General features: G+C 35.1%; 1 protein-coding gene across 3 annotated transcripts in view; it reads right to left on the bottom strand.

Moving 5' to 3' along the window:
* MAP3K7 (mitogen-activated protein kinase kinase kinase 7) overlaps positions 1 to 14,038 on the bottom strand; it is an 84,883-nt gene that overhangs the window by 25,986 nt on the left and 44,859 nt on the right. For 2 of the 3 annotated variants that reach the window (XR_007462770.1, XM_049654007.1), the window contains exons 12-13: positions 12,288 to 12,368; positions 3,604 to 3,668 (exon numbers count right to left, since the gene is read on the bottom strand). Coding sequence is in view for 2 of the 3 variants with exons in the window: in XM_049654007.1 (XP_049509964.1) it covers positions 3,604 to 3,668; positions 12,288 to 12,368 (146 nt within the window). In the remaining variant the exon portion in view is untranslated. The remainder of the gene's footprint in view (positions 1 to 3,603; positions 3,669 to 12,287; positions 12,369 to 14,038) is intronic. The other variant, XM_049654008.1, reaches the window with a different exon arrangement.

Genomic DNA, 14,038 nt, shown 5'->3' on the forward strand with positions numbered 1-14,038 from the left:
ATAAAGGCCTGACTGGCACAAGGTGGTGCACAACAAATAAATGGTGGCTGTTACTACTATAGTTCTCTAATTGATCTGGGCATACGTCTGATGTGCCCAAAAACATCAGGGGGCTGGGCTTTCTCAGGATTGTCAATGTTTCCTAGCCAAAGACCACCAGGAATATACCCATGGTGGGATGCAATGGGTTTAACATTCATTGCAATGAAGCACAGTGCTCACTATGGGGGACTGTGGGGTCTCTCTGAGAGGGTTTGAGAGAGAGCTTATAGATTTGGGGGCAGGCTCCAAGGAAGGAGGGGTTCACTCTAGATTGGCTACTGTCAGAAAGCAGAGGCAATTCTACAGGGAAGGCAGACTAGAGTGAGGATAAAGCTGCAGCTGGTAAAGTAGTCACTCACATCAGCTAGAAGGCAACGTTTGGTATTTTGTGTGTGCCACAGCGACCTTGGTTTTGTCTGTGCTGAGACAACATCATATGTTCTTGTTTTGCCTCATCTTATCATGGTCCTAGCATAACACTGTCTACTGGTGTTCTGAGAAATTATTATGTCCAGATTCTATAACAGTACTTGAGGCCTCAGTGTCAGATCAGTCCCTAGACATCCTGGGGCTGCTGTTTTCCTTCTCAGTATGTTTTCAAAGTATCTAAGATGCCAGATCCATTATGTGTGCTTAATAAGTTTCCTGATTAAATACAAACCTGAATTAATTTAAAAGTAAGTTGTAAGGATGCAATATTTTACACAAATACTCGCAACTACCTTTAATTCAGAAGCTTGCTTCATTCACTGTTCCACTCAAGAGAAATGGCAGTATGAAAACAACCAATTTAATTTTAATTTACGGATGTAAAGTCTAAGTGATTTTAAGTTGTTGTTTTTTTTTTTTTTTTTTTTGAGAGAGGGCACAAATGAGCAAAGGGCAGACAGAGAAAGAGAGAGGGAGAGGGAGGGAGGGAGGGAGGGAGGAGAGTGGGAGGGAGGGAGAGAGAGAGAGAGAGGGAGAGAGAGAGAGAAGTGGGGCTGGTGCTCATCCGATGCAGGGCAGGGCTTGTGCTTACCTGAAGCAGGGCTTACCCGAAGCAGGGCTTACCCGAAGCAGGGCTCGAGCTCACCCGATGTGGGACTCAAATTCACAAACCATGAGATCATAACCTGAGCTGAAGTCAGATGACTGGGACACCCAGATGCTCTAAGGTCAGTCTTCAATCAAGCTCCAAAGTATAAACTCTACTCACTTTACTTTTCTGTATAAGATGTAATCTTAATTTCTATTAATAAGTTTTCTCTCTTCCTCTGATGACTATACAGGATGGGCAAATTCTTTTCTTCATGTTCTTTATCAATTTCCATGGCTAAAACCAACCAACCAGCCAACCAACCAACCAACCAACCAACCAACCAACGAACCAACCAACCAAAACCTCCCATGGATGTTTTATCACTGTGTAGCCAGACTTTAAAAAGAAGTATACCTTCAATTCTGAAAATCCAGATTGTGCATACTTTTCTTTTCATATAATTAATGTTATTTTCATGAGTAATTAAAAAGATTTAATGGTCATTTGCCATTAAACATTTCAAGGGAAAATGTTTAGGATTTTCTAATCATTAGGATTATTATTTGCCATCCTCATCCCAAACTGACATTTTAAGTTTATAACACTTAAATAATTTTGAAAGAGTTGATCAATATTAACAACTGGCTGTACAATGGCTACATATCATCTGTCTTAGAACACGTTGCACTGCCACCCCAAATTCCCCCTCACTCGAAATCTATAGCGGTCCGTGACAATTCAGGCAAATGACTATCAAACAACCGTAGTGTGTCTCAGTTCCAGGATTTTCCTACTGAAGGTCTTGTAAATGAAAAGGGTAACAATCATAATCTCAAGAAATATAAAACTTATGAGGAAATAAGTAATGCTTGCTGTTGGTGAGGTCAGTCCTGAATTACAGCCAATGCCATTACTGTTGAGCACAGAGAAAAGCACTTGCACTAGCAGATGCTCCTGAATTGCCTTAGAGCAGGCTTCTCATTCCCAGTTGAAGGGAGAACACTTGGCGATAATTTCTCATAACTGGAATATCAATGGCAATAGTAAACAGAGTTTAAAAGGCTGAGCTCATCAAGCCTCTGAGGAATCAAAGCAAATACCAGAGGCCGAACTATCTGTTACTAAATGCCCTCATTAATACTTGACGTATTTGAGGGGGAGAAAGTGGGAAATTTCATCCAAAAGTTCTGGAGTTTCATAAAAGCAGATATACAGAAAAAGTCATAAAATAAAATAAAATAAAATAAAGTAAAATAAAATGACTGTATTCATTTACAATACCTTCAGATTTAGGGTCACTTACTATCATATATAATAAGTTAACATATATGTATAATGTATGTGTGTGTGTATAGGCATTGTGAGAAATAAAAATATTTCCAGATATAAATGAAGATCAAGGATCTTTATCATTTAAATATCTCAAGTGGTTTTTGTTAGTTAAGTTGATGGCTATAAAGGGCTTTCAAATTTTCATTAATGACTACAAAGATTCTCTAAAATTTAAAAGATTTATAAAAAATGAAGTAATAACAAAACACCTTTCTGGAATGAAAGGTACCAGTACATTTTACCATAAGTTAAATCACTTTGTTTATAATATATAATCCTGTAATTTTACATAAATATGGACTATAACGTGATATTTTTATGACTTCAGATATATGGCATACTCAAAATTTATTTGAACACAACTGAAAACAAATCAACAAATACCTCGTAATTCTCATTAATTTAAAAAATATATAAATTACATATGTCAAGTCTATTGATCTGAATAACAGAAAAAACAATGGCTGAGCTGCCACTTTTATATACTTGTTGGTTAAAAGTCTGTACTAGTCACTAATGGTTTAAATTATAGCACTGTCTGGATCATTTTGAAAGAAAGTGATAAAAAGGTAAGAGGAGTTTAGAAGAGCATCCAGAAATGTAAGATGAAGAAAATCTTAGCAAGTGTGATAGAAGCCTTTCTAGAATTTACCCATGTGCTTAGTAAACAGTCTTAAGCATATTTCACAAAAATAAAAATCCAGTGGATATGACAAAAATGAAAGATGTTAGAGTCATCTAGGTATGTTAGTGCCTTATGTGATGCTACAGGAGTGACATTTTGTTGCGGAAATATTTATTAATAAGTATTAGTAATTATAGTAAAATAATTAGTAAAAAAAATCTTTTTGACCTTATTGCTAAAAAGGAGTCATTATGATTCACTTTAGAGACAGGGATAATGACAAAGTGTTGTATTACACAGTTGATACTTCCTTATTAAATCATATATAAAAACCATATAATATACATGGAGCACTATTGAATTAATCAACTTAGTTTGATAAATTATCCTTCAAGTTAACCTAATAATGGCATCTATACTTTTTTCTCCTAAGTATTTAAATTCAAGTGCCAATGAACTTTTCTACCACAATTTTAGATGAACTCATAAAATTACTTTTGCATTGTATATATATTATAGTTAATTCTTAACTTCTGCCCATTATTCTCCTTCAAAGACAGAGAATTCAAATGTCAAGTCTTACCTGACCAGGTTCTGTTCCAGTAACAGTCAAGTCTTGGATGGACCTACGTCTTGGCTGTCCGTTGCCTTTTAAAAGATAAAAAAAAAAAAGTAGAATACTGAGATGTATTCAAACAGATAACAAGGTTGCTACTGCTATGTAGGAAGTTGGAATTTGTTGCTCCTTGGATCTACACAAAATGTTTGTGGGAAAAATAATTGAGTTTATTGCTTAAAAAAAAAAAAGAGAGAGAGAGAGAAGAGAATGATGTAAGAAAAGGAAGAGAAACAGCTGTAGAGTTTTAACTCAAAAATTGCTGGTCTACAATAAAGTAGGTTCTAATACAATAACCACTCCTACCACACGAATAGCTGCTGAACTCTCTTGCACCATCTTCTGTCATGTATTTAAATAGATAAATGCTTGTGGGCCAGGGCTGATGATGGCATCTATTTCAAGGGTCTTACGTTACAGTTTCTACAGCAAGACAGCTAGCCAGCAGGTTGTATGATGTGACTGACTTTAACCAACAGCAGTACCTTGTTCATTCAAGGCCAAAAAAGATGCTTAGGCTTAAACTTATTACAGAGTCACACTTACTTAATCCCATTAGTCTTTGTCAGAACCTAGCAATTTATTATTGGAGAACAACTCTTAATTTCCTACTGAAAATCAATGACTCTCATTCCATTCTCAAATATACAGCTTGTTGAAAGTTGTATACTGGGCTGTTGTGTTAATCTTGCTTTAGGAACTTCCATGCAAATAATAATTTAATCTAAAAATCAGTTTATGAAAAAATTCTACAAATGTAAGTTTTTAGCAAAGTAGAATGAATTAAGCAATAGCTTCACTCAGCACTTTTATTTGGGAATAGGGCTGTTTATATGGTATATCCAAGATGAGAGATCAGCTGTCTAAAAGGAAACACCAAAATATTGTAACAGCTGACATAATACTCAAAATTCTTTTGACTCTGAAAGCTATATTATATAATTTCTTAGCGAGGAGGCAGCACTCAGAACATGTGCTCTAACAGTTCTGGCCTGATTAGCAGACAGAATTTGTTCTTATAATTTTATATTTCTCTAATCCTAAATTTCTTATTTTAAACCAATCAGCAATATAACTTAGCATCTTAATCCATACGACTCCATTATTATTTTGCATGTAAACTAAAAGGACCTTACAAAAGAATAATGTTTAACGCAGTAATATATGCAGTAAGCATAAAAACTCAAGTTTATAGCCAACTCAAATTTATAAGGATATCATCACTTTTTTTTTCATTTTAAGCTATGTTTTAGAATTCTTTGCATAATTTTAGCTCAAATTTACTCCAAATTTCATTTTATTCCAAGTTCCAACTTTTGAATACGAATTAAAATAACAAAAAAATAGCACTTTTATTGAATCAGGCACACTAATATACTTTTGTGATAATTTTTAACTACCCCCTTTTCCCGGGGACAAAAAGATCCCACCACCATGAGTAATAAGCAATTTTAGGCACATTTCATTCAACACAATCATTCTAAAATTAGCCTAGATAAGACAGGCTTGTAAAAGTGTCTGGAATTCTCTTTTCAGATTAGCAACATTTGTGAATCTCAGGAACCACCCAGCACATGTGTCTAAAAATCATTACATCACCACTACAATAACACCAAAAACAAAATCAAATCTAGGTGGGGGTAGAAGGGGAATAAAAACTTTTAAGGAAGTAGGGTAAATAAGAGGTGACACAGTTAACAAATGCCATAAAATGAGAAACTTCAAGCTAAAACATGAGTCAAAGCAAGCAATATTAGGCAATGCATTTTAATTAGCATAACCATGGCAGAAACCATCTGGCAAATAGTTTAGACAAAGCAAAAAAGTACTGCAATCAACAAATACTTGTTGCTCCAATATTGTTTTTAAGTTTTAGAAATATGAATGTAAAAAAATAAAACCATTATTGCAAATGAACACTGGGTGTGTTCTTAGTAAATTTAACTTAATGCTGAATTTTCTTTGCAACTAAATACTAATTTAGAAACTCTCTTATTTTACATTTTTTATGGTTCTTTGAAATGTACATACCTATATTACACATGGTAGTATAAATGAAAAAAAAGTAGAATCGAGGGCCAATATGATGTCAACAGATGCCTGATCAAGGAATCTGAATCCTGCCAATGATGTCCTGAGTATTCATTGTGTAATAAGTTCCAGAACTTTCATGACTTATGATAGAGAACAAGTGATATTTTTTTTAGAACAACTTTTCTAAGTAACAGCAACAAAACAGCTACATCCCTAGCCCATCATAAGACCTACATTCCCCATCCCCCCCAAAAAAGAAAGGGCAGTTGAAATAGCTTATAGGTCAATTCAGTTGTTTTTACAATGTCACAAAAACAGAGTCAGTCTCTTCAAAAAGCTGCTCTTATAAGTACAACTTATTTCCTGAACTGGTATTTAAACAGAGTCCTTCCCAGACAGCCACTTCTGTGTTTTTTCTTAATGGTTTAAGTAAGCTCAATGTTTTCCTTATCTTAACTACTCTTATTTTTCTATCTCCCAAACTTCCTGAGACCCTTTTCATGTAAAAATCAACACTACATTTTCCTGGAGACATCTCTTAACCAAATGTTGGAAAATTTGAGATTCATAAGTTTTGAATATTGAAAATTGTGGGACACTGTTCTCTTGATGTGTAAAATACATAAGATTTTAAAAAATTGTATAGCACTACACTGCATTATATCACTGCTTCATGGTAAACTGAATATGTAATTTAAAAACATATGTTCTCATTTAAGCTACCACAAATTTCATTTTCTTTTACTTATTTCTACAAATTCTGGCTTATTCCTTAGAAGGAACGCCCTTCAGGGTGGGTTTTTTCCTCCTATCAAAGGAAAGTATTATTGATGAGTTTTGCTTTCTGATAAACCGCCGTTATTAGGTTAGAGATCAACTTTTTATATTACAAAAAGTGATCTTGATACAATATAAAGAGACTACCTAAACATTCTCTTTAGGGTTGGTTACATGAACTTTCCTATTTAATTAGGCACAAATACAGAATTTCATTGAAGGTGAGGTGGCTACACATGGAGAAGCAGGTATATTTCAGCATAGCTCTCCTTGGGCCTCAGAATCCCTAATTCAAAGGTTTACAGCTGTTAATGACACCGTATGTCCAAGGTACGTAGGAACTTGAAAGATTTAGAAAAGTTTACTTCTTTTTATCTCACTGTTTCTTCACATTAGCACTACACTATTCAGGGGGAAAAACTACACCAATAATTTATGTACTACAGTTAAAGGATTTTTTAAACAAATTTTTTTAACATTTATTTATTTTTGAGACTGAGAGAGACAGAGCATGAACGGGGGAAGGTCAGAGAGAGAGGGAGACACAGAATCTGAAACAGGCTCCAGGCTCTGAGCTGTCAGCACAGAGCCCGACGCGGGGCTCGAACTCACAAACTGTGAGATCATGACCTGAGCCGAAGTCGGACACTTAACCGACTGAGCCACCCAGGCGCCCCTGAAGGATGTTTATAAACATTAGTACCTACTGATTCTTGAACCAAATACAGTATTAGAAAGGTTATATTCTTAACCTGATGGGAGAAAGCAAGATAGTGCCTAAGGGTCCTTGAATAGTATCAGCCTCCAGCTGTCCAGCATTCTACAAAACCCTTACTGCACTCTGCCTCATCTGTTTGCCAATTACCTAAGATATTTGAAACTTCTAAAAGAAAAAAAACTTTACATTAGTATTAGAAACTCAACTACCCATTTATGTTTGTTAAATATATTTGGGCTTTTCCATACTCCTCTTATGCTACTTAACTACTCATCATATTCTTGAAAAGCAACTAATAGAGGACTAAATGTGTCTGATTGAAGTTAAAAGTGAATATTCATTAAATTTTTGATATCTGAATGCAGCTGAAATCATAAGGACACCTAAAATTTCACTTTTAAAAAATTAAAAAATAAGTTTAATGTTTATCTTTGAGAGAAAGAGAGAGAGAGAGAGAGAGAGAGAGAGAGAGAGAGAGAGAGAAACAGAGTGCAAGTGGGGGAGGGGCAGAGAGGGACAGAATCTGAAGCAGGCTCCAGGCTCTGAGCTCTCAGCTGAGAGCCAGATGCAGAGCTCGAACTCACAAACCATGAGATCATGACCTGAGCCGAAGTTGAATGCTTAACTGACTGAGCCACGCAGGTGCCCCCCCTCTTTTATTAGTGTTTATTTTTGAGAGACAGAGAGAGAGAGAAGAGAGTGAGAGAGTGCGCGTGCAAGCTGTGAGCTCAGAGCCTGATCTTTCAGCTTTAAGAATAATATTACAAACAAAAAAATATCAATTAAGTTCAGGCTCTTCAGGGACCTGGGTAAAAACATTTTATATGATTGACTAAAAGACATTTGTATATTCAATATTCTTTATTATTTAATATATCCTTAAAAACAGTATGTAAGAAAATCATCTTTGGTCAAAGCATTCTACGATTCTAAAATGTTATGCCATATTATTTTAGCTTTAAAATACATATACTACTAAAGTATCACTGTTCAAGGTTCTCAAATAGCACATTAAGGCAAATTCTTATTTACAGAATAAATGAGAATTTTCAAGTGTTTAAAATGAAGTCAAGCTCTATAATTAGTCTGAACTAAGAAATTCAGAAGTACTGAGTAAAACAGCATAAAAACTGTTTATTTGGAAAAATTTACTTTTGTAAGTCTCATATTGGAAACATATATCATTTCAGGGTAGCAATTAATCTGGTATAAACTATGTATAAGGAATTTCATATTAGAAAGGAAGTGCAGAAGACTAATGTTTCAATTAAATCTTTTACAGGTGGATATATATGTATGGATTTGTTAGTACCTTTTTCAGTGGCTTTCAAAATGCATTACAACAGGTGATTTCCTGAAGTGCTCTAACTACTCACACAAGGACTCCAGAATAGTTCATCTTTTTTGATTACCAAAGCTAGAGCCACAAACAAAATTTGCATAACTATCAGAGTCTCCTACTCCATGCTTTATTTTTTTTTTTAATTTTTTAAAATGTCTATTCATTTTTTGATAGAGACACAGAGCACGTGGGGAAAGGGCAGAGAGAAGGGGAGACACAGAATCTGAAGCAGGCTCTAGGCCAGGAAGAGGTATAGAAAATTGTGTAGCTTGATCCGTAGGAACTTGTGAGGTATTGAAGGTCCATTTCTGCATGACCTGAGTGACTACTAAATTAATAAATGCTAGCCATAGGTTGCTTGCTCCTCCTCATTTGAATGATGGCAAGTATAAAATAGTGCTGAAGAGCAAGCAAACAACATGATTTGAATTTGTTTACCTGTGACTAGAATAGGGGTTTTAGTCACTCTAAAGATGTATTTAAAAAAAAATTCTTTAGAGTAATAGTGTGTATTTTACAATTTTAAAAACTTGGTAACTTTTAAAAAAATTCAAGAAGCAATATACACTTTAAAAAGATAGATTTGTATATTGCCAATAAGTACACATAAAAATTTTTGTGATGCTTAGATGAACACTCTTACTAAAAGAGGCAGTTCAGGAATGCCTAGGTAGCTCAGTCAGTTAAGCACTCGACTCTTGATTTTGGCTTAGGTCATGATTTCATGTTTTGTGGGATCCAGCACGGAGCCTGCTTAGGATCCTCCCTCTCTCTCCCTCTCTCTCTGCTCCTCCCTGCTCATGTACTTTCTCTTGCTCTTTGTCTCTCTCAAAATTATAAACTTAAAAAAAAAAAAAAAATCAGAATTAAAAAAAAGAAAAAGAGGCAGTTTATTCCAAGAAGTACATCAGACTCAGTATACTGCACTTGGCCAAAGGAAAGTTATTATTCAAACTACTTATTCATAACAGATAAGATAAAAAAAATCTATATTAAAAAAATGCTTACAACTGGGATCCAGTGCTAATGAATACCAGATTGGGTATATCAAGAGGCACTGTAATACCACACAGAACTTGTGGGAAACTGACTTCGAGGAAAAAAAAAATTCTAGAAGGTACTAAGAAATTTTGGGAATTAAGTAATGCCCTCCTTTATAGTTAAAATGGCCATGTAAGACATTTGAAATATTCCCGAAGCATGGGTTATATTTTCATATTTAATTCAATTTAAAAATAAACCTAAGAACACATTAATGTTTCGCTTTTATGTCCAACTGTAGTAATTCCAGTGGTTATATTCTTTCATTAAAGAAAGCGAAGCTGATTAAGTTAATATTTGGATATCTGGGGGGGAAAATCAACAAGAATATTTAATAAAATGTATTAATGAATACCATTTCTATTTGAACAGCATTGTTGCTCTGACAAATTAAGAGCAGAATTAAAGTTTCCTGACTCCATAAGGACTCAGTTACCATAAAAGAGCGTCTGCTGGCCAAAGAGCTCTCTTTAATGTGGACACTAAAGAGGAGCGAGGCAGAATTGCTCTATCTTCTCTGACTCAAACAAAAGAGGAGAAAATTGATGTGATTTGGTGTCAGATCTAAGTTGGGACCCTAGCTATGTGTTTCTGGGAAAACCACACAAAACCCATTTGATCGAAGTTCCTCATTTGTAAAATGGCTGTAATTTTATCTGGTAATCCAGTTATAAGACAGCTATGGACATCAATTAAGATGATGTACTTTTATTTAAACTACTTTAGAGTCACATAGAGCATCTATGTGAAACCAGTTTCTCAGCCTTGCCACTGTTGACATTTTAGCTGGATAATTCTTGGTTTGTGGAAGATTGGTACATTGCAGGATGTTTAGCAGCATCCTGGGCTCCTGCCTACTATATGCCCCCTGCCACTTGTGACAACCAAAAATGTTTCCAGATGTTGCCAAATATCCTGTAAGGAGCAAATTCATTCTGGTTGAGAACCACTGAGACTATTCTTTCTCTTCATTCTCCCTCATTATTGTGTACAGTACTGGCTACATCATTCGTTATGTGTGTATTTGTTAATGCTTATTCGTTAAGACATGGATTAAGATTATATTGCCATTTACCTAACTTCTCCTGATTCACTCAAACATTAATGATAATCACAGTTTAAAAGTTTAAATGTTGCCACTTTTTTAGTCAAAATATTATTCCCTTAAACATAGCACCTTTTGGTATGGAGGTAAAATGATTGCAAGTTAATTCTGCAAGCAGGCCATGACTCAATAAGTAAAACTACTATGTGAGAAGTGGGTTAACTCTTCTCTGAACAGCAATAGTGGTATTATAAAATAAATCACTTTGAAAAAATAAACATTAATTACTCTAATATAGTTTTATACAGACCAAATGCCAGGATCCTAAGAATTGTGTAATTTCTGTATTATACGTATTTATAATTTATACAGATTTTACATGTATCCTAGTTCCTAGCCATGAGAGGTCAATAATAGTTTGTTCAGTTAATAGGCACATATTTATTAAATGCAATGTGTGAGGCATCGTGCCAGATAACTCTGATACAATCAATAATAAGTAACAAAGGCATGGTGTCTATTCTGTTTTCATTTTACTATGGGAGAAAAAGACCTCTAGATATTCAACTACAATGCTATGCTAGAAATACAATCACAAGCAATACACACAGTGCTGAAGAATTCACCAAAATCACATCCATGAATGTGTGTAGGGAAAACTGTGTTTCTTTTTGGGAAGAGGTGGAGGAAAACCTAAAGCAGAGGAATAAATAAAAGATACATATTATTTTAAGTTTATATATTTATTCTGGGGGGGGGGGAGCAAGGGCATGTACACATGAGGTGGGGAGGGGCAAAGAGAGAAGGAGAGAGAATCAGTACAGAGCCTGATGTGCAACTCGATCTCATGAAACCTGCACTGAGATCAAGAGATGGATGCTTGCCTGACTAAGCAACCCAGGTGCCCGAATACAGGATCACTTTGGTGACATACGTTAACCAATATATGCCATTTAAATTTCTATCAAAAATGGTGATTTAGATTCATCTATGAAATTATCACCATGAGAAGAAATAAAAGCAATTTACCAATTTTAAGACACTGAAGTACCATGTGTGACTTAGGTATAAAAACATGTAATTTGCAAAAAGATTCTCCTAATAACACATAAGAATCAGAATTGACCACGATTCTTTGTCAAGACACCATGCAAAACAGCAAATCTCATTTAATTTTACTCTGTTTCTATTTTCTATGTTAAGGCAACATGGTATTTAGCAATTCTCTTTTCTCAACTTCATATTTCACTTGCTACCAACAGAAAGAGGCTTGGATAGGAAGCCTCAAGAGAGTCCAAAAAGGAGAAACCAAGGAAGGAAAAGAGCCCAGGACATCAAATATTTTTAAATAGTTGTTCCCTCTTTCTGCTGAGAGAAAACAACGTCTTGGTTCAGCTCATGTGCTCACTTAAAAGCAGGGAGGACGATGGTAGAATTCTGGGCTAGCATTCTCCCTTCTGTGAAAAGGTTTACTTTGCCTTCTATTTTACTCTCATTTTTGGAGATTTAAGGTATCCTGTCAAGCCTGCTTCATTGTATATAAATGTATAGTTTTCAATCTGTCTCCCTAGTTACTGTATGCAGGTGTCTATTTTCATGTCCTATAAAGATTGGAGCAAGAAGCATTTTATAAGTACCAGGGATCATTATTCCGGTCCCACAGCTATTAGACCAACTCAGGTGGTCTTTGATACCTGATATGACGATCTCAGGGACATCCAGAATGTTGCCAAATGAAGCAGTTTTACGGTGGCCCCGTTTAGGCTTGGAATAGGCTGCAAAAACATATATATACAGTATACATGCAAACAACCACAAACAGTAACACAGAAAATGATTAACTATAAAAACAGAATAATTTTCAAATAGCTATGTTAATAATACTTCATGCAGAATGGCATGCAGGACTGTCTAACTTTTCATCCATGCTTGGAAAAGGCGTGATTTAGGAGAAAACTATCAATAAAGATGTGTCACATACTGGTTTTAATTAGGAGAAAAAAAAAAGGACAGAGACACACAAAGCTGCAGGATAATGAGGAAGCAAAATTTAAAACATGTTCATAGAAACAATCTACCTAAGTGAAATCACTGATAAGCAATGGGGAGCTAGGATGAAAGTGGGAAGGGAGAGAGGAGTTAAAAAGAAATAAGCTGCCATATTTTTTTAATTACACAAACACAGGAATATATATTCCAGATAGACGTTTCTTGAAGTGTGCTATAAAGTAAAATTAGGTGATTAAATAGTAATTATTGAATCAAAGAATGAAATGTATATGCTTTTATAAATATAAATATTTACACATACTTCTATTAAACTGAATGTTACACATACTTCTATTAAACTGACTGTTTACTGTAGTTCTCAAAGTTCAAGGTGCATTCCCATTACATGTGAACAGTGTTAGAAGCTGGAGAATTCGAATCTTTCAAAGTAAGACAATTCATTTAAAAAAATCTGAATTGTATGAATTCAATGGATGTTCAACAGCATCTATTCTACATTTAGAGAGTGAGATAATCTAAATGTGTGTGGTTGTTTTTTTACCTAGTGAAATATCACTTCTGTAAAGAATAATAATAAATCAGTACCTGACTAGAAAACTGACACTAGCAAAGATACAAAACTGTAATAATGCCACTTATTTTAAGGCCATTATCTTAATAATGCCACTAGCCATCATTACTTAGCTGATCTAACTTGAATGACATCCCTGAAGGGAAAAAGGTTCCCCAAGTGTGAAGGTATGTCACTGTGTGCGCTATTCACCTGACACTACACTGAGAAGCCCTCACTTGACAGAAAAACACTTATGACTCAGGGACCATGAAGGCTTGTTAGTGGCTAGTGAGCTCCATTCAACCTGATTATTTATGAAGATTCATCCATGTGGCAGAGACTCCGAGTCCCCTTCCAATCTCTATCTTTCCCATCTTTCTTAGCAACAGAACTCTGACTTTACTCAAGGCAGCAATGTTCCCAGATAAAAGATCACAGATCCTTCTTTCCTGTGCAGCCATCTGTAGCCATCTGACCATATTATGATGGCCAAAGGCATATATGGAAGTTGTTAGGGGGAACTTCTGATAAAGATCTTTGAAAGAGCTTGGGCATATACCCTTTGGCATTCCCCCAATTCTCCTTTCTTGCTGCCCTGACTGTGGATGTGATGACTAGAATTGTAATAGTTATTCAGCAACACAAAGTCTTTGAGGAGACAAGTCATGCAATATGGCTTGTGGCACAGAGACAGAGAAATTCAGCTGCCTAATGATCATGGAGCCTACCTTCAAATTTCTTTATTTAAGAAAAAAAAAAAAGCTTAGGTGTTAAAGACATAGCTATTTTGAATATTCTGCTATATCTAACTGATTCTAATGCTGATACAGTCAGTGATCATAATTAGATGAAGACAAGTACAGTATGACATTCCTCTGGAAA

This window comes from Panthera uncia, assembly GCF_023721935.1.
Source record: "Panthera uncia isolate 11264 chromosome B2 unlocalized genomic scaffold, Puncia_PCG_1.0 HiC_scaffold_24, whole genome shotgun sequence".
Taxonomy (NCBI): domain Eukaryota; kingdom Metazoa; phylum Chordata; class Mammalia; order Carnivora; family Felidae; genus Panthera; species Panthera uncia.